The 26453-nt window shown below is 49.6% G+C and overlaps 1 protein-coding gene across 9 annotated transcripts in view; it reads right to left on the reverse strand.

The window, feature by feature from the left end:
- The window catches only part of AGAP1 (ArfGAP with GTPase domain, ankyrin repeat and PH domain 1), a 571803-nt gene that overhangs the window by 38870 nt on the left and 506480 nt on the right, over positions 1-26453 (reverse strand). For all 9 annotated transcript variants that reach the window (XM_018040856.1, XM_018040848.1, XM_018040840.1 and 6 more), the window contains 2 exons: positions 23560-23650; positions 20454-20676 (listed from right to left, as the gene is read on the reverse strand). In XM_018040856.1, coding sequence (XP_017896345.1) covers positions 20454-20676; positions 23560-23650 — 314 coding nt within the window. The remainder of the gene's footprint in view (positions 1-20453; positions 20677-23559; positions 23651-26453) is intronic.

The raw sequence follows: 26453 nt of genomic DNA on the forward strand, positions 1-26453 counted from the left end.
ATTTCAACAATTCTTAGTACATTTACTGAGCTGTGCAGCCATCACCACAATTCACCGTGAGAACACTTCTATCACCGGCCACAGCTCCCCCGTGCCCATCTGTGCTCAGCTCGCGTCTCCGTGCCCAGGCCGTCACTAATCTGCTCTCTTTCTCTATGTGCCCGTGTGTGCCTGCTCGGTCACGTCAGTCATGTCCTGCCCTATTGCAGCCCCATGGACTGCAGCCCATCAGGCTCCTCTGTCTACTAGATTTCCCAGACAAGAATACTGGAGCGGGTTGACATTTCCTTCTCCAGAGGGTATTCCTGAACCAGGGATTGAACCTGTTTCTCCTGCACTGCAGGTGAATTCTTTACCACTGACCAACTAGGGAAGCCCCTTCTCTCTGGATGGATTTGCCTTTTCTGCCTGGCTCCTTTCGCTGAGGACTCCAGCCCTAAAAACCATTGCACTGGCAACTGTATGAAAATAGGACGTGCAAATTAAAAAAAAACCACACACATCTGAGGGAGGGCTTTGCATCGAACAAATATTTGGCCTACTTGTTCAACCAATTCAAAGAACTTTTCATACCATTTCCACACATTCGTTTTGGTTCGGAAATACCTACTGTATTTAGGTCCTAGGGTTTATGTAGACTGTGAGTGAGTATAAATGGACTCTTCTGACGTTTAAAAGGAACTTGAAATTGCTGGGTTTAAAATCTGAAAAGTAAGAACAGCCTACGCCATGCTGGATAAAACCTGATGGCTAACTTCCCTGAGTACACGATGTGGATTGGCCCTTAGTATCTTTAGACATCAACTGATGATGAAGTTGCCCATTCTGAAGAGACCGTTAGGGTAATTAACCCGAGGATCGGAGAAGTCTCTTTATATGGTGTCTTTATCTACACTCAGTCTAACTCACACCAAAGACATGTCGAAACCTTTTGTAGTGGATCATAAATGGGGGAAAAGAAGAGACTCGAAGATAGGGCTCCTCAGCGGAGTTCTGCCCAGCGTCTGATGGACACTGATGTTAGGAGAAGTGACCCGCACTGACACGCGGCTCAGACAGGTCAAGAACCTGCAGTTTCTTTCTACCAGGTCAGGCTGCTCACTCTCACAGTCAGGTGGTGTGCAAACTCCAGTCTGGAAAGGACTAATGTATTACCAAGGACATTGGGACAAAGCTCTAATGAAAACTGTCATTGGACCTTTAATGAGAAGGAGGGTTGGCTACTCTAAAGGACTGTCTGGAAGGCAAAAGTCACGGGCTCTTTGTTCCCGGGAAGCCCACAGCCTTTAACCTCCTGCTCTCATCGACTGCAGCCCCGAGTTGCTTCTGGAGGCTGGTGGTTCTGATTTGCTTGGCAATGAGCCTGTAGACACACGCCACCCCCAACCCTGGCCAGTCCTGGCTCTTGGACCAGGTCAGAGTTTGAGGAAAGGGCTAGGGGTGGGATGGTGCTGATGGTTCTCAGGGGCAGGCTGGCCGGGGGAGGAAGGCTCCGCCAGGCAGGAGAGCTGAGGCCAGATAACTCCAAGCCCAGGCAGGTGGCCTTGACATACAAGGTCTCATTTTAGCCTGAGACACAGACTATACTCAGGCTTGGGGACAGGAAATTCATGTCTGAAGATCCAGCTGCACGGTCCAGGGAACCAGTCCAGGTCCGCAGGCTGAGGGAGAACCCCAGGTCTTGGGAAGATGATCAAGGTGTAAGAAATTTTGCCAAAACAGGGACGAGGCGGAAATCCAGGGGGATCTGGGCACAGCAAGGTGATAACGTGCGTACCATTTACCGACCAGGGAGCACTGGGGGCGCTTTACACACGTCTAGAGCTCAAGACCTTACAGAAGGCTGAGCACTGAAGAATTGATGCTTTCAAACTGCAGTGCTGGAGAAGACTCTTGAGAGCCCCTTGAATAGCAAGGAGATTAAACTAGTCAATCCTAAAGGAAATCAACCCTGAATATTTGTTGGAAGGACTAATGCTGAAGCTCCAATCCTTTGGCCATCCGATGCAAAGAGCAGACTCATTGGAAAAGACCCTGATGCTGGGAAAGATAGAGGGAAGGAGGAGAAGGGGGTGACAGGATGAGATGGTTGGATGGCATCACCGACTCAATGGACATGAGTTTGAGCAAACTCTGGGAGATAGTGAAGGACACAGAAGCCTGGTATGCTGTAGTCCATGAGGTTGCAAAAAGTTGGACATGACTGAGCAACTGAACAACAAAGGTATGGAAGCAATCTAAGTGCCCATTGTTGAATGATTAGATATAGAAGAGGTTATAAACACACACACACAGTGGACTACTACTTAGCCATAAAAAGATGAAATCTTGCCATTTGCAACATGAATGGACTTTGAGGGTATTATGTTAAGTGGAATAAGCAAGATTGAAAAAGACAAATACCATATGGTTTTACTCATAAGCAGAGCATTAAAAAAAAAGAACAAATCAAACCACACTTGGTGATGGTGACCAGAGGGGAAGATGGAGGAGAAGGTGAAATGGGTAAAGTGATTTAGCTTTATGCTGACTGATGGAAACTTTCAGTGGTAAGCACATTATAGCGTACACAGAATTCAAAATATAATGCTGGATAAATTAGGGGTTTGGGATTAGCAGATACACACTAATCCATGCAAAACAGATAAAAAACAAAGATCTATGACCTACTGAATAGCACAGGGATCTACAGCCAATATCACCTAAAAAGCCGACAATGGAAAAGGGTCTGAAAAAAATTTATACACATGAAAAAGTGAAAGTGTCAGTTGCTCAGTCATGTCCAAACCAGGCTCCTTTGCCCATGGAATTCTCCAGGCAAGAATACTGGAGTGGGTACCATTCCCTTCTCCAGGGGATCTTCCCGACCCAGGGGTTGAACCTGGGTCTCTTGTGTCTCCTGTATTGGCAGGCAGGTTCTTTAGCGCCACCTGGGAAGCCTAATGTTATAAGCCAATGTTACCTGAATTTAAAAAAAAAAAAAAAAAAAAAAAAAGATGCTCTTACAAGGACTATTTATACTTAATGGACGGTTTCCCAACTTTTACTCTTACAGCAGTGTTAGCAGTGGGGGAGGGGTTGACGGTGCATTTCCACAAAGGATGACTATTTTCAGAAACATAACTATCTTTTTTTCCCTGTCAGATGTTGCCCATTGATTTGCAGCATATAATTATTTGATTTCAGGAAGAGCCACTCCAGGTTTCAGGAACATGCAGGGCACAGCCTTCTCTTTGCCAGACCATCCAGACGGAGACCGACGGCTGACCCTGAAAGGCCAGTGACTGGGACTCGGAACGCAGTGCAAAATACCCCAGTGACGGTCACTGCTCTTCAGCTTCTGTGACCACACATGAAAATCACTTGTGACTCCTGAGTATCACCTCATAGGTACCGAACATGAAAAGTTACAAGGGATGCAAAAGACGTCTATGAGATGAGTCTGCTTCCCCAGAATCAGAGAAGAAATATCGCTTCATTCTGTTCTGCAGAGTCGTGACACTCACTCGGCGACAGAGTGGATCCCATAGGAGCATGCATTATTTTACACTACATCATAGGAAAATAACTGCATTGTCTTTCCAGAAACATCATTCCTGTTTGTCCCAAAGGGGCTGGCTCAGTGCCAGGATTCCTGCAGATACTGACGATGTTCTCTGATCATTCACTTGATTAAAGGCCACTGTAGCCAACACGATGTGTGTGCACGACAGTTTTCACATGAGCTTGTTGAACCTGACTCCACAGTACGTGAACTTGGAGAACATTTTCACCCTTTAAATGCCAGGTGATTTTTTCCCTTCAAAAACAATAGATGACATTTACCTAGAATTCAGGCTTTTCTTTAGAAGCTTAGGTATTTGTCATGGTGCTACATATCCTGCTCATTTAATCCTCAAAATCATGATACAAGGCAGGCACTATAAGTATACCAGTAACACTGATGGGGTGACTGAGGTCAAACACACAGAGGTCAAACAGCCCAGGATACACGGCAAGTCAGTGGCAGACTAAGACTTGACCCTGGTCAGTTGAACCTGAGCCTGAACTTGAACCTCAGCTTCAGAACCAGAACCCTCTGGATATATACCAAGCTTGACCCATGCATCCGACATGTACCATGCTTCTAGGTCTTAGTCACTAAAAAATTAAAAACAGCCATTGATAAGAAATTATATTTAAGATATTTCTTTGAAACAATGAAGTATGCACAAAAAAACACCACTGACAGAAGCAGAATCCTTTTCAAGTAATTTTCTGAGCAATAGATGTCAGCCAAAAAAACAGTACATATGTTATTTAGATAAATGCCTTGGCCACCTGATGCAGACAGTCGACTTACTGGAAAAGACCCTGATGCTGGGAAAGCTTGAAGGCAAAAGCAGAAAAGGGTGGCAGAGGATGAAATGGCTGGATGGCATCACCGATTCAATGGACAAGAACGTGGGCAAATTCTGGGAGATGGTGAGGGACAGGGAGGCCTGGTATGCTGCAGTCCGTGGGGATGCAAAGAGTCGGTCACGACTCTGTGACTGAACAACAACAACGTCTTGTCCTGATAGAGAGCAAATCCATGAACACTGTTTAACGGCGATCAGCTGGAAGGGTACGAGGCCACTTCCTGGGTGATACACGCGCATGTCAGAACTGCTGGAACTCCTGGTTCCCTCAGATGCATGCAAGGCACCGTGTCCACAATATGCGTGCGTGCTCAGTCGCGTCTGACTCTTTGCAACCCCATGAACTGCAGTCCACCAGGCTCCTCTGTCCATGGGATTTCCCAGGCAAGAATACAGGAGTGGTTTGCCATTTCGACCCAGGGATGGAACCCACATCTCCCGCGTTGCAGGCAGACTCTTTACTGCTGAGTCACCCGGGAAGCCCAGGCAGAACATACCTTGATATAAATGTTTAAAAATTACCCTTCCTCACCTCATTAAATAATCCAGTAATTGCAATACTTCAGGATGTATCGCAAGGATCTCACAAGGATGCTTTTGAGTGAATTTTTTGGTTTACATTTGGACTGAGAATAAGGTATTCAAGGGACTGGCATGGGCCTTGCACATTCAGGGTGGCCTGTTAGCCAAAGCCTCCTGCAGTCTGGGCTTTAGTAAATGGATCCGCAGAGTGGGCTTTGCTGAGCTTGGGGAGGGAGGAGGCCTTGTGATGACAAGGGGGAGAGAGTGAATGGGAGGAGTCGTGCCAGGGGAGCAGGGTTTTGCAGGCGGCATAGCCAAGCCACGCTGGGGAGCATGGTCATCAAGGTCATGGGCGGGGCTGATGACATCAATAGACACACGATGATGGGGGCTTCCGGGCCACGAGATCAACCACTCCATCGAATCTCGGCAGAAGCGCCGCAGGGAGAAGCCATGGAGACCCACAAGCTCATCTTCAGTGGCTAAAGGGGTGCCCCAGCCGATGAGGTGTTTGATGGGCAGCACTAGGGTTTGGGAAGGCCACATCAGAGCTGGTGTCTGGAACATCAGTCCTGGGTCCCTCATTAAACCACAGCCCGGGTGGCCACTGCAGGACTCGGGCTCAGCATGAGACCACCGTCCAAAGAGCCCCCTTTCAAAAAGCACCAGGAGACAGGCTGTTGTAACAACAACCGGACTCCACTCCCTCACCTCAGGAAACACGTTTGCACTGTAAATACACGCATTCTCTGTGCTCCGCGCCCCCATGGGCACCCCCCCCCCCCGACTTTGGATAATCACCCAAGTGTCTGCAGGCTGGCCAAACACTGGGGTTGTTCTGCAGAGAGCCCAAAGGAGTGTTAGCGACGGGACAGCAAAGCTTTCCAGGCTGCCTGTGAACACATGGGTCAGGGGACCGCCTTTGATGGTGGCTTCACGGCCAGATGAAACCCAGCTGCGGTGCTGGGAGCGCGTTTCAGAAATCAAGTGTGACCAGCAGGTGCAGAGGACCCAGCGGGCGCAACAACGTGGTGAGTGGTGCAGAGCCAGCCGTGGGCTCCTAACTCAAAGCCGGCAGCCGCGTTCCCTGCCCTTGAATAAGTAATTCAGCCTCCCCTAGCCCCACAATTTCCAAGCCAGGTGGGCAAACGTGAAGAACAGAGTCCTCTTCAACCTTGGGCTGAGACCAGTGAGTTCTCAGGAAGCTGTTTTGAAGTCGGAAGGCTTGCTTCCGTCTCAGCAGAGCACACCCTCCTCCAGGGGACGGGCTGTAGAAAACCACACGACTGGGATACTGCTGGTCTCCCTGCTTCCTGCCTCCACCTGCGTCTCTCCCCACCTCCCGCTCTGCCCTGGGTCCATGGCTTCCTGCATCCCGATCTCTGCTCACCGTGAAGGCTGAGCTGGGATGAAGGCGGCTGGCTTTATCTGGCCTCCTGGGGTTTGAGGGCAGGGGACCGGTCAGGGTCTGGAGGCACCTTGGTTGGGCTGAAGCGCTGCATGTGAGCATTCACAGAGGAGGGCAGGCGAGGCCTGGAGGTCAGGCCCCAGGCCAGCAAAGCAGCAGCACAGCTGCCCCGTGGCCGCAGACCACAGGCCCCGGTGCCCGGACAGGGTGGGGCGGAGAGCCCGGGGATCGTCCTGGCAGGCCCCAGCCAGCAGCCACTTCCCGGGCAGGGGCCACACTCCCACGGCTGAGGCTGCCCTTTCCGGGCCACTTGGCTGGGGGCGTCCCTGATGGCTCAGTTGGTGACGAATCCGCCTGCAATGCAGGAGACACAGGTTCGATTCCTGGGTTGGGAAGATCCCCTGGAGAAGGGATAGGCTGCCCACGCCAGTATTCTTGGGCTTCCCTGGTGGCTCAGCTGATAAGGATCCGTCTGCAAAGCAGGAGACCTGGGTTGGATCCCTGGATTGGGAAGATCCCCTGGAGAAGGGATAGGCTGCCCACACCAGTATTCTTGGGTTTCCCTGGTGGCTCAGCTGGTAAGGATCCGTCTGCAATGCAGGAGACCTGGGTTGGATCCCTGGGTTGGGAAGATCCCCTGGAGAAGGGAAAGGCTACCCACTCCAGTATTCTGATCTGGAGAATTCCATGGACTGTATAGTCCATGGGGTCGCAAAGAGTCATTCATAACTGAGTACTTTCACTTGGCAGCTGCCTAGAGCATGCCTGCCTCCCTGAAGAGTCCAGGGAGAAAGGCAGGAGCTAGTCCTGCGTGAGCGGCAGACCTCCAGACCCTCAGCTCTCAGCAAAGGTGGCTCATTCGACAACAGGGCTGCGGGTTAAAGAGGGCGGAAGACATGTCTGGGGCGAGGCTTGGCCTTCACCTTGTCCCAGAACAAGCCTGTTCCACCCACTCCATCCACACCGGGGGTCTCTGGGCCTCCCTGGAGCTGGGCCAATGACCTGGGGGCTGCCTCCCGGTCCTGCTCCCACTCTGCCCACACTGGGCGCTGCTGGTTGGGTGTGAGGGCTCCACTGGCCCCCTGGTCCCACCTGCCGAGGTCTCCGCCCTGACTGGGGTATGGGGACACCAGGTCCGAGAATGCTCTAGATAAAGAGGTGGACCAAGGCGCGCGGAGAAACTGAGCTGGAAGAACGCGGAAGGCACCAGGCCGGCCCCGCTCTCAGCTTCTGCCCTCTCTGCAGCCTGAGATGAGCCTCTCTGGGTGGCCTAGGGCATCTTCCCACCTGACCTGTGCAAGCGCCTCAGGAAGCAGGCACAGCTGCTCCCAGTCTACAGATGACAAGACTGAGGCCTGGGCATGCTCTGCTAACTTACTCCCAGGGGCAGAGTGAGGACAAGAACCTAGCGTGGGCCGTTCCCATAACTACCACCTCTGTCCTCTCCAGAGAGCTGCTGTCTAAGCCTTCTGCAACAGACGCATGAGAGATTTCACGAAGGAAGGAACCTGCTGTCAGGGAGAAAACCTCCCACTCCCGGGTTAGAAGTCTACGTGAGATCGGTATTTCCAATAAGCATCCCTAAGTGCCCCTGATTTCTTCTCTTTTTTCATACAAAGTACTCAAAGGACCCCCAGCCTTCCCAAGAGCAGACACACAGTCCCAGCCCCAGGTAGTCTGTACCCCTGACAAAGGCTGACCAGCAAATCCTCCCCTTGAGGAGGCAGGCGGGTGCGACCAGCACGCGTCTGGGGAAAGCAGAACTCAACGCTTCAGGATGGACGTGCAGGAGACTGACCGGTCGTCCCTTGGTGCGTGCTAAGCCCGAACAAGAAACTAAAAATGCTGGCCATCACGCTTTCCAGCCACCAGTCTCCACCATGCTCAGGGGGCATCATGGTCCTCAAGTGCCGGAAAGAAGACCACGTGCTACACGGCAAGGGGTGCGCACGGGAGAGGGTGAGGCCCCTGCCCCAAGTTGCCCGCTGGGTGTGGGCAGGAGGGGGGGCAGGTGCAGACACGCTGCCATCTGTTATTCTGTGTCCTGCTGAGCCCTGAGGGCAGCTGTATTGTGTCTCATGGCTGGCTGGTGCCACAGGCAGTACCCTCTGGCCACCGACCCCCAAAAACCCAGCGGCAAAGCACGGAGGCTCGGAGCGTGGGTTCTGGAGCTAGGCTCCTGGGAACAGACTCCCTGTCACCGAGTACCTGCTGTGTGACCCCCGGGGGGTTCTGGGAAACGTTAAGTATTAGGACGCTGTGCTCAGGGTTATTAGGATGTCGGGGGGCTGGCAAGGCAGGACGGCGTGGGGTGGGGGACGGCGTGGGGGGGGGCCAGCCTGCCTGCCCGGGTGCTGTCAGAAGTGGGCAGGCATGCGAGAGCTGGCACACTCGGTCTTCACAATGCTGACGGGCCACGTGGATCCACCCTGGAGGTTATGCTTTGCAGGGAGGACGGCAAACAACAGCCTTCTCAGTCTCCCAAGGACTGGCTCGCCACCACCCCCGGCCTTTGGAGCTCAGCTCGCCTCTGGGCTCGACGGCTTCAGGGTGCTGGGTGTCAAGGGCCAAGGTCACCTTGCTTTGGGCCACAGGCTCTTCAGTTGTGAAGGTCTCTCGTGAGCTGCGTGACCACGTGGGAGGCAGCGGTCTGGTTTGGGAGGGCTCCCCGCGAGGGAACTCGCAGATGGATGGGCTTATTTCAGGACTTCTGATTCTATACCATTGATCTATATGTCTATTCTTACGGCAGCATCACGATCTTAGATTATTATAATTTTGTAGCAAGCTTTGAAATTAGGATATATGGTTCCTCCAACTTTGTTATTCCTTTACAAAATTGTTTTGTCTATCTGAAGGTCTTGTGAGTTTCCATATAATGTATGGCATCAGTTTGTCCATTCCTGCAAAAAGAGGCCTTTGTGCTTCGGAAAGAGACTGTCGGATCTGTGCATTGTTTTGGGGAGCCCTGCTGTCACAGCAATATTGCGTCTTTGGCTCCGTGAACATGGGCGTCGTGTCGGTTACTGGTTCTTGCTGTTCAGTCACTGTGTCATGTCCAACTCTGCGAGCCCCCCAGACTGCAGCCCACCAGGCCTCCCTGTCCTTCACCATCTCCCGGAGTTTGCTCAAACTCATGTTCATTGAGTCGGTGGTGCTATCTAACAATCTCATCTGCTGTTGCCCCCTTCTCCTTTTGCCTTCAGCCTTTCCCAACATCAAAGTCTTTTCAAATGGGTCAGGTCTTCGCATCAAGTAGCCAAAGTATTGGAGCTTCAGTATCAGTCCTTCCAATGAATAGTCAGGGTTCATTTCCTTTAGGATGGACTGGTTTGATCTCCTTGCAGTCCAAGGGACTCTCCAGAGTCTTCTCCACCACCACAATTTGAAAGCACCAATTCTTTGGTGCTTAGCCTTCTTTATGGTCCAACTCTCACATGCATACATGATACTGGAAAAACCGTAGCTTTGACTACATGGACTTTTGTTGGCAAAGTGATGTCACTGCTTTTTAACATACTATCTAGGTTTGTCACAGCTTTCCTTCCAGGGACAAGTGTCTTTAATTTTACAGCTGCGGTCACCATCCACGGTGATTTTGGAGCCCAAGAAAAAAAAAAAATCTGTCGTTGTTGTTATTGTTTAGTCACTAAGTTGCGTCTGACTCTTTGTGACCCCATGGGCTGTAGCCTGCCAGGCTCCTCTGTCCATGGGATTTCCCAGGCAAGAACACTGGAGTGAGAGGCCATTTCCTTCTCCAGGGGTCTTCCTGACCCAGGGATCGAACCCACGTCCCCTGCATTGGCAGGCAGATTCCCTACCACTGAGCCACCAGGGAAGCCACAGAATCGGTCACTCTTGCCCCTTCTATCTAGCGAAGTGATGAAACCAGATGCCATGATCTTAGCTTTTTGAATTTGAGTTTCAGACCAGCTTTTTCACTCTCCTCTTTCACAGTCATCAAGAGGCTCTTTAGTTCCTCTTCACTTTCTGCCATTAGAGTGGTATCACCTGCATGTCTGAGGTTGTTGATATTTCTCTCAGCAATCTTGATTCCAGCTTGTGCTTCTTCCAGTCGGGCATTTCCCATGATGTACTTGCATGTAATTTAAATAAGCAGGGTGACAATATACAGCCTTGTACTCCTTCTTAATTTTGAACCAGCCAGTTGTTAGTCTTCTTTAATTTCTCTCAAAGATGCTTTGTAGCTTTCAGTATAGAGGTTAAATTTATTCTTCGGCATATTATTCTTTCTGGTGCTTTTGTAAATGGAATGGTGCCCTTAATTTTTATTTTGGATTGTCTATTTCTTGTGTATAGAGCTACGGCTGAATTTTGTGTATGGCTGAGGTCCTTTATTAGCCCTAATAGTTTACTGTGAATTCCTTTAGATTTTCTATATACAAGATGACGTCATCTGCAAGCAGAGACAGTTTCACTCCTTCCTGTCTAGTCTGAATGCCTTTGGTTTCTTTTCCTTTTGCCTAATTCCCTGGCTTAAACTTACAGTACAAAGTCGTCGAGGAGTGGAGACAGTGGACTTGTCTTGTTCCCGATCCAAGGGTGGAAGCTTCCAGTACTTTGCCATTAAGTTTGATGTTAGCTGTGTCCTTTATTAGGTTGAGGAAGTTTCTTTTTATTCCCACTTGGCTGAGGAGTGTCTATATCACGAAGGGGTACTGAATTCTGTCAAATGTATTTTCTGCATCTCTTGAGATGACTATGCAGTATTTGTCCTTTAGTTTATTGAGGTGGTGTACTATTACACTGCCTCACTTTTGACTGAACCAACCTTGCATTCCTGGGGAAAATGACATTTGATCATAGTATATAATCCTTTTGTACTAGGGCAGACATAGAGATATAGCATCTTTGGGATGGCATACTGGATATGCCAGGCCCAATTAGAGTCTGGTAAAGAAAGAAGACTGATAACCTGGGTCTTCAGAAATGAGGAATAAAGTCCAGGGTCTTGGGCTAAGGCTGGGAGAGAGACCCCACACAGGCTGTGGGCATTTGTTTATACTGCCTGGTGGAGACCAGTGTTCTCAAATTTTAATGTGCACAGGAATCACCTAGAGAGCTAAAACTTATCACTGGGCCCCGCCACAGGGACACGTTTGGAATGGGGCCCAGGAACGCACACTGCTGACGCTGCAATAAACCACTCTGCAGATACAAAGCAAAATCAACACGGACCACGCCCTTTACATCAGCAGACCCTCCCCAGCACCTGAGCGGGCAAGGGTCACCTGCCTCTCTCCCCAGCAGCACGCAGGACCCAGGCACAAAGCTGACTGGGATTTCCAGACAAAAGAGCCCAGGAAACTTCCTAAATATGATTTGCTTTTGGCATTAAATCGCATGATTACGTGGGCGGATTAATGACTAGTTTCATCTTAAAAATGAGAAAATGCTTGGTTTTTAAAAAATCACAATCATAGATGATGCTGCCTGTGGAACCAGAACTATCCTCTGGTCCGGTTCCACATTTCATCATGCAGATAACAAAAACTATGGTTGTGAGGCTTTTGGGAAAATAAGCTGAATGTTTTCAACAGACACTGTTGGGTCAGGGGTTCAGGCAGGAGAAGGACGTGGTTATGGGAGAATCTGAACCCTTTGACTACATTGGTTCACGCATCTGTTTAGGCATCAGCACTCTTTTAAAAAAATTTTTCATTCAGCACTGTTTTCCACAGAAGCTCTCAGGATTAGCACTGACATCAGAAAATTAAAACTTCAGAATCATGACTGAGTAACTTAAAACAATCAGGTCTGCCATAGGAATGCAAACTAAAATGAATGATGCTTTACTATCCTCAAGTTACCATGAATGAGGCTACGAGGTTTTATAAGTGGAAAAATATTACAGTTACATTATTATACATAATAAATTTACAGTAATAATATCTAAAGGCAGACACAGGCTGGTAGGACCATGAGCTGGGGCTGAGCGGGGGAGAGGGAACGGGTACGTGTAAACACAGTGGGACCTCGACGCCACAACGGGCCGGCGGATGTGGCCACGTGATGCTGAGCATGAAAAGCACAGGAGCAGCTGGAGGACCAGGGCGGGCGTCAGAAGCCAGGTCCTGAGTTCAAATGACCTGTCCCTGAGGCTTGGGTGACCCAAGATAAATGGCTCCAGGACCCTAACTTCACAGTCTCTCCACCTGGGAAGGGGGGGTGGTCATCCGATGTGCAGGATGGCCTGTGCTCAGAAAAAGTGCCCCATCCCCTGTGAGCTGGGCCTCCCAGGTGGCGCTGGTGGTAAAGAACCCGCCTGTGAATGCAGGGGACACAAGAGACACAGGCTCGACCCCTAGGCTGGGAAGATGCCCTGGAGGAGAGCAGGGCAACCCACTCCAGTATTCTTTCCTGGAGAATTCCATGGACAGAGGAGCCTGGGGGACTATGGTCCATGGGGTCACAAAGAGTCAGATGGGTCTGAAGCGACTTAGCAATGCACACTGTGAGCTCTGGGCCAGGTTTATTTGCTTCGGCCTCTTCTTCATTATGAGGAAGAAGAAAGCAGAACCTCGCTCAGAAGAATGAAAGTTTCTGCTGCAAAATGATCCAAACATCACTGAGAGGAAAGACTCTCTGGAAAATTCTCTGCTGTGGAGGAATCAAAACACAGGCAGTTGCTTTAGACTATTTCTAGGCATCTGATTAGAATGTCTCTCATGATAACGTAACTCAAGCCTAATGGTTCATCTGCACATCACATTGCTCCATCCGCGATCACAAACGGACGTGGGCTCGCAAGTGGTCAGGGCCCCTACAGAAACGGACGTGAGCAGATGACTGCATTTTCAGCTCTACCAGTGACAGGAACAACCCTTAAACGTGAAGAAATTCCTTGATTGTCTCCATGGCTACATTTCAGAAAGCAGAGTGATTTTCAACCCAAGACGGCAAAGCTGGCTCCCCCACACTCGGTTCCCGCAGGATCAAATAAAAGACGGGTTCGCTGCGGCAGGCAGGCGTGATAAACCAGCAGCACTGTTTCGACCGCCTGCTTCAAAGGCAGATGACGGCAGAGTTATGCGGCAAGACGTGGCTCCCACTTCACTTAACCTAATGGAGAACCTTGTTAGATCCGCCTTTCTTATAATTAGGGCCGGTCTATCCAGAGAGCTTAATCAGAGCGTGCTGCCAATGCGTGGATCCCCCCACACTCCCTGCCTGCAGTTTACCGGAGGAACGTCTCTGTCTGTTGTCAACTGTAATCTTCAGGTATTATTTTTGAGGCAGTGTTAATGCACTTCTCACTTGTACACTTCCCTGAAAGCTTAATACTTACAGTGGAATATTTCTGATCTGGGTGCAGAGCTCAGGGAAACCCTAGCTTATTTAGCACCGTGCTCATGAGGACCGTCCAGTCAAGGAGAGTCTCTGAGTTACAGCTCTGGGGTCTGATTCCAAGCTGCCCTGCTCCGAGAAGTCACTAAAATATCTGAAGTCAAAGACTAGGTCCCCCGAGCAGCTGCTGGGTTTGCAGAGCCACGGACGTGTAAACTTCATAGGCAGTAAATGTCACTCCTGTGCGGGGTACGGCGTGCCTGCAAACGCAAGGCTCCTCAAAGCCGGCCAGTTGTCCCCACATGCTCAGGATGCTGTCCGCGCCTGGACCTGAGGCTGGGAGGGCGGGCCCCCCTCTCCGGAGGCTGGGGCCAGGGCATGCCCGCTGACAGGCACGCCGTGATGACAGAAATGCACCCGGAGTTGCAATTAGTGGCACTGTCATTTTCGGGGGCTCCTGCCAATTAATTAAGCCTGTCAAACAGAAAAACCACAGCGCTCACATGATAATTTATATTGGAAGAGACGAGCCTGCCGGAGCACAGTGGCTCCCTCCGCAAACAGAATTCTTCCCTCCGAGCGCGGAAACACATAAGAGAAAATAAATAAAATAAAACAACAACACGAAAGGGCGGGTGGGGTGGGGTGGGGGGTTGGTCCTGCATGGGGAAGAAGAGAAGTGAGGCTGTCCTTGGGATAATTGTTAACTCTGATCGCCAGAGTCGAAGACAGGGCTGATTAAAACTCCCGAGGAGCCCCCAGCTCTCTGAACCCTCTGCGTCCGTCTGGGATGACAGAATCAGAGGAGTTTATTCATACCATTAAGCCCCAGAGAACTTAATTGAAAGAAGAGCACAGCCCGGACCTTGACAAGCGGGAGGTCACAGTAATTGCTGCCGGACATATTTAACATTAAGATAATCAGGCCATTAATTACCCTTTGGATCATTAAATCAGCCAGTTGCAAAATGAAATTTCTGCCTCTATTACTCACTTGAGAGACCACAGGGGTGGCCTTTAATTTATCAGTGAGCTTGAGATACAAAGGCTGGGCTGGGGGGAGGGCAGCCGGGGAGGGGGGAGAGGGTGCCCTCCCCCCACCCCCACACGCGGCAGCTCTGGCGGCAGAGGCAGGGCATCAATCCGCCATGCTCGGTGATCGTGGCAAATTAACTAGGTAAGATAACCTCCGCTTCCAAAGGCAGAGGCTGGGGGTATGTAAATAGATGAGGGCAGACAGGGAGATCAGAGTCTGCACACCACTTAGCAGGATAATAAAGGAAATCATCCTTGATTATCAGTGCTAATTTGGACACTGCCGGTAGCTTGTTATGCGTGTTCTGAGTAGCATTTAATTAATTCAATTGCTTGTTAATGAGGGAAGTGACATGTGGGGAGCAGATGTCACCCAACTGCAGATGGGTTCTGGTCATCACGGCAAAGTCCTTTTTTTATCCCCCCCCCATGTTTCTCCCCCTGCCCATTTTCTTTTTCCTTTTTTTTTTTTTTTTTTTTTAAGGAAAGAAAATAGGAAAAGGTGTCAAGCATAGAGGAACACTCAAAAGAGAAAAAACACCGACCTCAGCGGGGCCAAGAGCTGTGGAAAAATAATAAGACGAGACAATCCTGGGGCCGCGTGGGTCCACACGCTCCCCGAGGCTGCATTTGGATCAGTGCATCTTTATGCCAGAAATTTGAGCCCGAGATTACGATATTGTGATCTTAACGATCAAACCTAACGAGACAGAGACGTGGCCAAGTGGGGCTGCTTTTAATATCTCGGAGGGAGCGGTGGGGATCCAATTATTTTCAGTTTGGATACATTTCCCCTTTATCAATATCTCCATGTGCATAAATAAGATGAAAGTGGCGTTCGGAAATCAAAAGGACACGGAACTCGGATCACCGGGTGGACGGACCCGCTCGGCCCGCGAGTGTGCGGCCCGTCAGTCTCTCCCACGCAGATTCCTGATGTCCAGCCCCACGTCCTCCTCTCGGACTGACAGGGTTTTAGAGGTTAAAGACAAGAGGGGCGGCTAGGGGCGCAGGTGAACTGACAAATGATGGAACCCAGAGAAAGGATGCTTGGAGAGGGAAGGGAACGCACACCCATCTGCAAGCTGGGGTCCCTTCCGAGTGGGATCAAAGAGATGGCGGATGATTTCAGTTGGGCTCAGAGCTTTTCCCAAGGGCTCTTTCATGGAATTGAAAATGCAAGCTCTCCACTTCCAGGTTCCTTTGATTTCCTAGACCAAATCGGCAGGCCCCCAAAGCGCCTTGTAAACAGGCTACCTGCCGTGAAATGCAAATAGCAACTGGTCCCTGCACACCCTCCCGGGCTTTGGCCAAAGCCCGCCACCTGGAGATACAAAGATGGGAGATGAAGAGAGAGCCGCTCAGCCCAGCAGAGTTCAGCTGCTGCCAAGAGGAATGCGGCTGCGGAGGGCTCTGATCGGTCCTGGTAGGACATTCTTTTCCCTGCAAGTCAATCGAAAAAGCTTCTAAGTGCAAGGGGGATGGGATCAAGAAGAAGGATCTGCCTTAAGTGATGCAGACCGGCCCCCGAGAACACCAGCACGGGGCTGAGCGTGACAGGGTGCACACAGAGGCTTATGGAGACGGCTTCATCGTGTACTGGGCATTTTGCTCACAAACACACAAGGGGTTCCAAGGCTCCGAGGCTGCAAGATGCCCTGACACGTGTATTCCAAGCTAGGCAGTTTTCTGTCTCACTCATTCACTCCAGAAAGACGCACATGACTGTTTTTACCTCCGAATCGTGTCCTGACACGGGGACTGGAGCCCTGCCTGGTTGCTCCAGGCCTCGCGGGCGTCCACATGACAATGTACTGTCAGGGGCGACCACACACTCAGGTGCTGACCGGCCTGCAGACAGCAGGCCGCCCTTCCGTAAGCCCCTAACGCTGCTTCTCTCTGTTCCCACCTCGCCCCTACCTCTGCAGCCCCATTCACAATCAATATTTTAAGTGTGTGCTTAAATGGTATCAATAGCAATTAGAGGGGAATTCTGATTCCACCCCAGATGTAGTTAATTGTTACCACATCGATCTCTAACTGGCTCCTTTCTCCAAATTAAACCTCCATCACAGAGCGGGATGAAGGGCCCCCTCTCCCCTCCCACGACGATAAATTTAATATCGAATGCACCGGGGGAAAAAAATGGCAGTTGTTGCAGAATCCATCCAAAAAAAGATTTTTTTTTTCTTCCTGGGAATAATTAAAAGATGCTTTTCTTGACTAATGATCCCCCGGTTTAGGAATGGGAAGTCAATACAGCTTTGCCGCCGTCAGCTTCGATTGATCTCTGTGCTGTTCAAGTTTGAACGGCAGTTCTTGGGGCAGCTGAGAATCGCTGGAACCAATTATGAGCCGTCCGAAGCTGCCCTAATCAGGGTGCAGAGGACTGACGGCTGGCCAAAGGACCCCGCTTCCCTGTGTCCTGTGTCACCCGCACGTCTGGGTGACACCGTGCAAGGTGGTTTCAGGTTTTTTTTTTGGAGAAGGATCTGCCAGGGTCTACTTCCCCATGGTCCTGAGTGTGTGTGTGTGTGTAAGGATCTGCCAGGTTCTACTTCCCCACAGTCCTGAGCCTGTGTGTGTGTGTGTGTGTGTTTGAAGGATCTGCTGTGTTCTACTCCCCCATGCTCCTGAGTGTGTGTGTGTGTGCGTGCATGCGTGCGTGCTGGGGGAGGAACAGCACATTTCTAATTATATGCCACTGTCAGAATGAATCTTCTGAACAAGACAGAATGGACGGAGCTTCTCGGGAAAACAGCTGGGCCCCTTTTCAAAGAATTAGACTGGATATATTGCACTTGGCTTTTCCTCAGATGGAGATAAAAATTTATTAAAATATTTCTTTTTAGTATTACCTTAGGGCCACATTAACAAGCCCTCCAGCTGTTTGCGATAGCGAGCACCGCTTCTGTGGAGACAGCAAGATGGGGTGGGTGGGGGGCATATCTCTCCTGGTCTTGGGGAGGCAGGGACCAGGCCAGGCATCATTTCTCACATCGTAGGTGGAATTCCACGTGGACATTCCAGGGCAAACTTTTTAGTGTTTCTTTTTGTTTGAAGAAACTGCAAGGAGGTAGTGGAGGAGGTGGGGGTCTGGGTTTTCACGACGCAATGATGTTGAGTTGTTTCTGAGTATCTGAGGCTCTCCATCTGTTCTACCAGGACCACCGCCTTCAGACTGGTCTCCTCACCTGTCTCCGTTTCTTCCTATGATGCTGCTGGCTGCCTCTGGTCCTCCCGGGAACAGGGAGGACAGCCATGAACACTTAAATAGCCCCAACAGCCCACCCTCTGCCCACCCCTCCAGTGAGAGTGAAACCTGCTCAGTCATGTCCGACTCTTTGCGACCCCATGGACTATACAGTCCATGGAATTCTCCAGGCCAGAATACTGGAGCGGGTAGCCGTTCCCCTTTCCAGGGGAATCTTCCCAAAATAGGGATTGAAACCAGGTGTCCTGCCTTGCAGGTGGATTCTTTACCAGCTGAGCCACCAGGGAAGCCCACCCACCCCCAGAATCACTCTTAAAGCACTGCCCCTGACTCACGAGGTCTTTGCTCCATCATGGCCTTGCCCTTCCCAATTGTACCCACGGCTCCACCTCCCCAGGGTCCCCCGAGGCTTCCTTTTGCCTTCCTGTCTTTGCCTAAGCCTCCACCACACGCTCCCCACACCCCTAGGCCTGGAGAACCACCCCATGGTTCCAAGCCCAGCTCAGAAGACATTTCTCCTGAACTTCCCTGAGACCACAGACCCCTCCCGTCTCTGAATGCCATGTCCTGGCATCCTTGGCCAGCTCTGAACACACACACCCATCACTGCAGACCTAAGGTCATCACCTGGCGACCACTTCTGTTCCATGAGGAGGCACTCGATGAATACTTGCTGAATTTAATTAAAACTACAACTCCCTGGGAGAATGACCAAAGGTACAGTCAATTCTCAGACATGTTTTATCTTCTTAAGAGTTGAACAGAATTTAGAAAGTCCAGAGTTATGTTGGGCAAGACCACATAAGCATACCATCCTCACCATAGGAAGTTCACGACAATCACCCCACGTGTGAGAAAGGAAGACTCAAATGTCTGTAAACTGTAAAGATACAATATATATAATCCTGCACAGAAGGGGAAGTCATGCACTCAGGAACTTAATTACAACCCTCAAGACAGAGTAACAAAATACTCTTACACACAGTCTTCACTTATGAAGACGAAACTATTACAAAATATTTCCCAGTTAAACACCTACTCTACATCTCTGTTTCTAATCATTCTAAACAGTTTCTAGTTTTGACAGATGGGAAAACAAACTCTTCTAATTCATGGTATTGAAAGTAGTACATATGCTCCTTTTACATACAAACAGTGATGTATAAAATTAATCTTTTCCCAGCTTACTTCAGTGTTTTCTGCATTCACACATTAAGCTCAATCCAATTTTCGATCACTTTTCTTTTTCAGATTTAACTACCCTCTAGGGAAACTACATGTATGAAAAAATACATATTAAAACATGAACTAATCTTTGAAGAATGGCCCTAGTGGATGAGCCAGCAGATTTCCATATTAGCATTATATCAAAATTTAAAAACTGTAGAAGTGTATCGTGTCTTCAGTTTGTAGGACCGTTGCCCACATGGCATATTACACGACGTAACTTATGTAAGAGCTCGTAGCGCCGAGCTGAGAGGTTTTAAGCAGAGAGACGCCATGCACCTTTCAGTCCCCCACCCCCTTTCCACAGAGCATCTAATACGGAGAGTAGAGTTAATGACACCGGCTTCATTCTCGCAAGTGAACCGAAGGGGGCACCCCAAATTCATTTTTCAGTGTTGATGAAGCCCACCAACCTGCCACACCATTACTGCTTATTGACAGAAACCGACTTCTTACCCCTCGCGTGGGGCCCACCCATAGACGGACACCCAGGTTTCCTTGTCTGATCACTGGCAAAACACATCAGCGCTGGCGCTGGGAGACCCAGCTTCCCCCTCCACCGTGCACACACCTGAGGCGTGAAGGCTGCGCCCACCCACCACGCCTCTGCTTCAGACGCCACAACGTGCCTACTCAGAACAGCCTCAGAGACGGGATGGTCCACCCTGCCTCCGTGAAAGAGGCTTTCTCAGAAGATGCGCCATTTTATCACCTCTTAGGTACATTAAATATGCATGTGTACTCAAAAACGGCTTATAATTGCTGTAAATGAAAAATGAGAGACAGAATGGGCTCAAAATAAATGCGTTTTTTACACTGGGTAACAATTAACACTAATGAGCAGCCACCACACGTTACGTACGCCGAACTTGGTTGATTAAATGTGTTAGGAATACAGTTTAGAAAATAAAATATGTTTGGTTACTATCAACTCACTTAGTGGGAGGTCAGAGGGGAGTGGAGCCAGTGGAATAGATGCTTATCAAAGACATAAGAATAACAAAATCAAAAGAATCCCAAATTCTGTAATTAGTGTTATCAGCACAGCTTATGCCTATTAGAAATGTATTAATTAAAGTGATATATTCATCAGGTTAGAAGCTTAATACGTCTCTAAGAGAGGGAGAGGAATCCCCAAAGTGTAAAAACAAACATGAAAAATTAAGGAGTTTGAATTATCCACGTCTGTGGAAGACCAATTTTAAACACAGACATTTTGGCTGGGTTATCAGCCTTCCCACGGGTGCCCGGGGCAGTTCTCGCGGTGGCTGTCGCTAAGGTCACTCCCGGTTTTGTTGAGCAGAAGGCCGCGTGAGCACCCGCCTCCCCGCACCCCTACCTTGTGGAGTCCAGCGAGGGCTTCGTCCGTCCCTGGGTGCTCTCCTCCCAGACGCTGTTGGCCAGCTCGTTCCCGATGGACGACATCACCTTGATGAGCTCAATAGGCCAGTCGTCGAGGTCCAGAGACCGGACTCGAGAGAGGTGGGTGCCGAGGTTCCGGTGGATCCCTGAGCACTCGATACACATGAGGGCTCCCAAGTTCAGACTGGCCCAGTTGGGATCTGCGGGCGGAGGAAGGGGACGCCAGATGCAACCGGACCGCAATCACTCACTCCCAAGGCCCTTGGATCTCAAGAGCGAAACGGCTAGCCAGACTTCCCACTCCAGCAGTCCCTCCTCTGAGTCAGGGCCTTAAACATGCTCCCTTGGACACCACTTGCAACTGTCTTAGGCGTCTCAGAAGGTCTGACGTGATGGCAGCAACTTTCAAACATCTAAGGCTCTGGCCAAGGCCTTAGAATTTCACACACACTGAACAACTGAAAGCATGTGTTTGGAGAGAAAAAACGCACGTTTGGGTGCTTCCGCAGACTTCCCTGGTGGCTCAGACAGCAAAGAATCTGCCTACAAGGCAGGAGACCCAGGTTCGGCCCCTGGGTCGGGAAGATCCCCTGGAGAAGGGAATGGCAACCTGCTCCAATATTCTTGTCTGGGAAATCCCATGGACAGAGGAGCTTCGTGGGCTACAGTCCAGGGGGCGCAGAGAGTTAGTCATGACTGAATGACTACCACACACAGTGGGCAAACCCCTTGAGCAAGCAGATACAGAGGGAAATGGAATGAGGCATGGCTTGGTGTCTCTTGTGGATGGCTGCTGACGCAGGGAAAGAGAAGGAAAGAGAGGGACAGCTGGTCATTCCCAAAGCTACAGTGTCCCCGGTAATCTCTTGCACCCGGGGAACATCAACGTTCTTAGTGGCATGGTGGGTGTGCTCGCAAACTTCAAAGATGAAAGAGAGGCTCACCACAATGAGAACGTCTGACTCTCAGTGATCTTATTGAGGGGCAACCAACCAAGCAGTTCCCATTTCTCCATCCTTCACCGCTGGCAAGTTGCTTAGGTTCCTGCTCAGCACCGTCAACCCTGACTCACAGAACAAATCGGAACAGGCTTTGGGCTGCAACACGGCACCATGAACATCACATGAGTCCAGGGAACAGCCCTGGGGCGCCTGGTGTGGAACCGGTGGGACTGGTCAGGAGACCGAGGACTCAGGCCCAGGGCCGGCCTCGTGCTAGAATCACCAGCTGATTCCCAAAGATGCGGCTGACCTTGACGGAAAATGGCTTTCACCACTGACAGAAGCAAATAAGGCTTAAGTCATCCAGGAATAATCAATACCTTACTCCAGGTAGACTTGAAGAGTCACCAAAAAAAAACACCAGGTAACTGACATCATATTTATCTGGAATCATTCTATAAACGGCAAATGACTGGGAAGGACTTTATGTTAATTCAACAGAAATCAGCCAGCTATTTATTTAATATTCAACATAGCAAGGCAGGAAGGGGGTGGGGACCATGTGGTGGCAGGGCGGTGGGGGGGACACACGAGAAGAGGGGTCTGTGACTTTAGAGATGGTCTTGGTGGGGGAAAAGAAGCAAATGCCCGCAAAAATAACAATAATGATAACACATAAAAAACCAACGGCTTTGCCACTATGTCATTGCTCATGTCCCTGACCTCAGTCCCTCAGCCTTCCCCTTGTCTTCTGAGAAAACAAAGCAGGTTGACCTAAGAGCTTAGATTAAATCCTGCCCCGTGACCAGCTCTTTGGTGACCTGGGATGTCTAACTCGACTCTTCGGACTGTTCCTGTCCCTTTGGGAGTGGGACACACTATAGCACCAACTATTACAGCCACAAGAATTAAGAGACAGTGCCTGGCAGGATTGCCTGAGAGAGAATGTGTTTAAGAAGTGGAAGCTTAGGATCGCTTTTCTCTCTACACTTGTCAAATGTGGCCTCACTCTAAACCAACTGGCCCCGGAGCCTCCCCTGAACCAGTCTCCCCTTCCCACCCGCCGTCCCCAGCCTGGGCACTCGCCCGCCTGGCCCACTCCCAGAAAACTCTCTCGCCCTCCAATTGGCCACACACTGTGAAGCCCGTGAGCCATGGAATATTCCCTTTAAAGGGGTCTTCCAGATGGTGGTGGAAACCATCATGGACATGTCTCCTAATGGAGGTTCTGAGAGTAATCAGAGTTGTGCTTTTAAAGACCTCTGACAAAAACACATTTCGTGTGATGACTTCTCTCTAACTTCATGGCATGACGCGGCTTGAAAGTCAAAGTTAAAAATTCAGACAAAAGAAGATGCTTTAGAAAAGTCCCTCCAGGAACGTGCAGAAGAGACCTCTTCTGTCTCCTGGAGGCCACAGACTTGGCCTCACCGTCCTGCTCTTAGCTGCCCCGCCGGCTGGGGTGGGCTCTCTCCCAGGCGGGCTCTCCCCTTCTCTTTGATGTGTGACAGTCCCGAGTTCTTTCTGTAAAGTCACCCAGATCCTACCTGAGCAGCAGCTGCCCTCTCCCTGAACAAACCAGAGCCGCTCAGCCATGCGTCCTGCCGCCTCCTTGGCTCCCAGCGACTCCCTCCCCTCCTGCTGCAGCCCGGCCCACCTTCTGCACCAAGTCTGCACAGCGTGTCCCCTGGGTGCTGGACACGGCGCAGCATGTGGGCAGCTGACTGAACCCCAGCACCCGTGGTATGATTGCGGCTCATGGGGTTGCCAAGAGGCATAAGCAGGCCTCGTGAGAAGCCAGAATGGAAATGAATACGAAGAAGCATATGCACAGAGACAACTGAGTCACTTTGCTATATGGCAGAAATTAACACAACACTTTAAATCAACTATACTTCATCTAATTAAAAAAAAAAGAGAGAGAGAGAGAGACAGAAATACTTATGGTGCCATCAGAGAGGCTTCTGTGCGAAGGGCACTGTGTTAAAGTCCAAACAAAAGCATGTCAAGGCCTTCCATGCCATTAATTCATGCAATACACCTTCCATAGCAGATGACAGACGAGCGTCTGCCGGGGCTGCGTCCACCCAGCCCACCTCCCTCTGTCCAGGGCGAAGCCCCCCCGCCCGTGCGCATACTCACTCTGGGTCTCGCAGTCCACGCAGTGGGAGTTCCCGCGGATGTTCCGTATCGACTGCAAGGCCATGGCCTCACTCTGGCTGGTCAGCCGGGACTGGGCACAGAGGGAGACGTATAAACGGAAGACGTGAGACCCCTGACGTAAGTGTACATGACTGCTAAAGAACACCCGGGAATCAGCGGTGGATCGTGAGCAAACACAACACGAGGTCAGGTTCCAAAACGGGTCTCCTCTCTAGATGTCTTTGGGCTTCCCAGGTGGTGCTAGTGGGAAAGAACCTGCTCGCCAACGCAGGAGATGAAAGAGATGTGGGATTTCGGTCCCTGGGTCGGGAAGATCCCCTGGAGGAGGAAGTGGCAACCCACTGCAGGACTCCTGCCTGGGAAATCCACGGACAGAGGAGCCTGGCGGGCTACAGTCCACGGGGCTGCAAAGAGTCGGGCACAATGGGGCAGCTGAGCCCAGCACACTAGATGTCTCTGGGGTGGAGCCCAGCTGATGAAAAGCCCATCAGGAGCACGTGGTGAGATGGACAGATGAGAGACTCGGTGCCCAAGACACGCCTGGTGGTTCCTCGTCAGGAGACCACGCCCCCTTCACACTCTGCCTCGGGGACTCACTTCCCATTTCCGGTTCGGGCAGTTGTCACAGCAGCAAGGCCACTGTGCAGTGGGGGGAGCGGGTGGGGGGGAGGGGACTGTGCGGGTGGCTGGGGGCACTTAGGCTTCAACACAAACCCTTCATCGTCTTTTCTGAGAAAGTCACAAAGTACAGAGGGGAAAAGAACAACATAAAATGATAAACTATCACTGTTAGGTTTTATTAATATTTTGATATCTATTCTTCTAGGCTTCTTTTTTGAAAAAAGCACATGTATAGAAACAGAAGTGCTTTAAAAAAAAGCCAGCACAGTATATGTTACTTTGGAATCTGTCTAATGCCATAGCATCATCTCTCAATGGCATCACGTAACCTCTGGCATCATTTTAATTCATTTATTTATTGATGTGATGACTATCCAGAAGTTTTACTTTTTACATTTTAGAATTTGATTTCGGAAGGTAGCTATTACATATGTTACTGATTTTCAGTCTTTCGGCACCAAGACGTCTTAGAGAAAGTGTCATAATAACTCTGGCATCATTTTAAACGACTGCATAATATTCCACTTATGATGGCTTCTTTATGAAGCTTTCTTTGATGGGAATTTAGGCTGTTCCCAGCTTTCCTCTACTATCAAGAGTGCTGTGAGGCACATGTTTCCTGCTAAAACTTTACACAAATTCAATGATCATTTACTAAAGATGAATTTTTTTAAATAGAGGTGGCCGGTAAAAGGATGTACCTTTTAAGGGTTTTAAGGCTCGTGATGGATACATTTAATACAATGGTCAAAGCCAAATAAGTTCCAGAGGACACTTGGGATAAGCTTGATGTTTGTGTAAAAATTATTCATAAATTGAAGCATCGTTATGTCAAACTGTTTGCAGTTAAATAACTGATAGCTGACCACTTAATCACAAACTACAATTTAATAATTGCTACCATCAGAGTAGCATAATCCATCATTCTGTATTATGGGAATAAATGTAAATAAATATAAAGGGAATAAAACCCTTTGCTTAGATGCCCAAATATTCAGTGTGTTGAAGAGTTTCTGTTGGCGTGTGTGTGTGTGTGTGTGTGTGTGTGTGTGTGAGTGTGTGACTGCCTCTGTCTACCTTTATAATCTCTTGGATTGCCACCAACTGACTATCCCCGGGCAGCTAGCATACCTCACAGTCCATTCTTTCCCCTCCAGCTGTTCCTTGTGGACATTATTTCCATGCTGCACACCTGCACACCTGGTCAGCAAATGCTCAAGGTGAACGGGTACAAGCCTGTCTTTGTCTGTGCCCAGCAAGTCCTCCTAGGAGCGGTGCCCGACTGAGAGGGCACACGTCCAGGGAGAGGGAAAGGGCAGCATCTGAAGGCTGGTGTCTACATCAGGCCCAAAGGTGATGCTGGCCGTGTCCACAGAGCAGGGAGCTGGGAGGAGGCTGGCAAGGCTGTGAAACAGAAGAGGCCAACGCTGTCCTCCACCTTCCTGAGTCTGATCACCGGGCATGGATTCAGAGTCCGACTTGATATACTGTGATTTTATGTAAAATTTGGAGATGCGTTTTGTCTGTTCAGCCAATTCCTGTTCTGAAACCAGATTCCTGAGCTTTGTGGGTGACACGTGCCTTTGGTCCCCATCAACAGGAGACCCGGAAGCATCCTGAGTTTGCTTCAGAAGCCACATCTGTGGCCATGACTTGAATAAAGCCAAGGTGCTCAGAAGTGAAAGGCCCCGGCTCTCCCCACTGTGGGTATAAAGCTTCTTTTAAAAAGAGAGGCAAATTACATTATAATAATAATGACTGTGGTCTGGTTTACCCTGGTTAAAGAGGGTAATAAAAATAGATACTCCATCTTTCTGAAAGAGAGACTCCCTTCTTAATGACAAAGCTGAACATAAATCATTGGCAGAAATTTCTTTAAATGGTTACAAATGAAATTGCAGGTTGAGAGGCCATGCTCTTTCTCCTGGTTTCTAGTTGTTCACAGTCTAAAAAAATAAAAATGCTCTCTAAGATGTTAGTGTCCCAGAGAAGAGGTTTAAAATATCCAAGCACAAAAATAATGATTTTTGAAGGAATACTCTGATTGGAAAAAGGAAACAAGAAAAATGACCTTTGTATAAGGACTATTATGGGGCAGTAATCCAGAAAATGCAGGTTAAAATCTATTTCTCCTGGCTAAACAAACGCAAAAGAATTAACTCTAATTGAATAAAGATACATACCAGGCTTTATCAACGGAATTTAGAAAATGGATATTTTATCTTCCCTGAACTCACTGCACACTCATATAC

The sequence above is a fragment of the Capra hircus genome, chromosome 3, assembly GCF_001704415.2.
Source record: "Capra hircus breed San Clemente chromosome 3, ASM170441v1, whole genome shotgun sequence".
Taxonomy (NCBI): Eukaryota; Metazoa; Chordata; class Mammalia; order Artiodactyla; family Bovidae; genus Capra; species Capra hircus.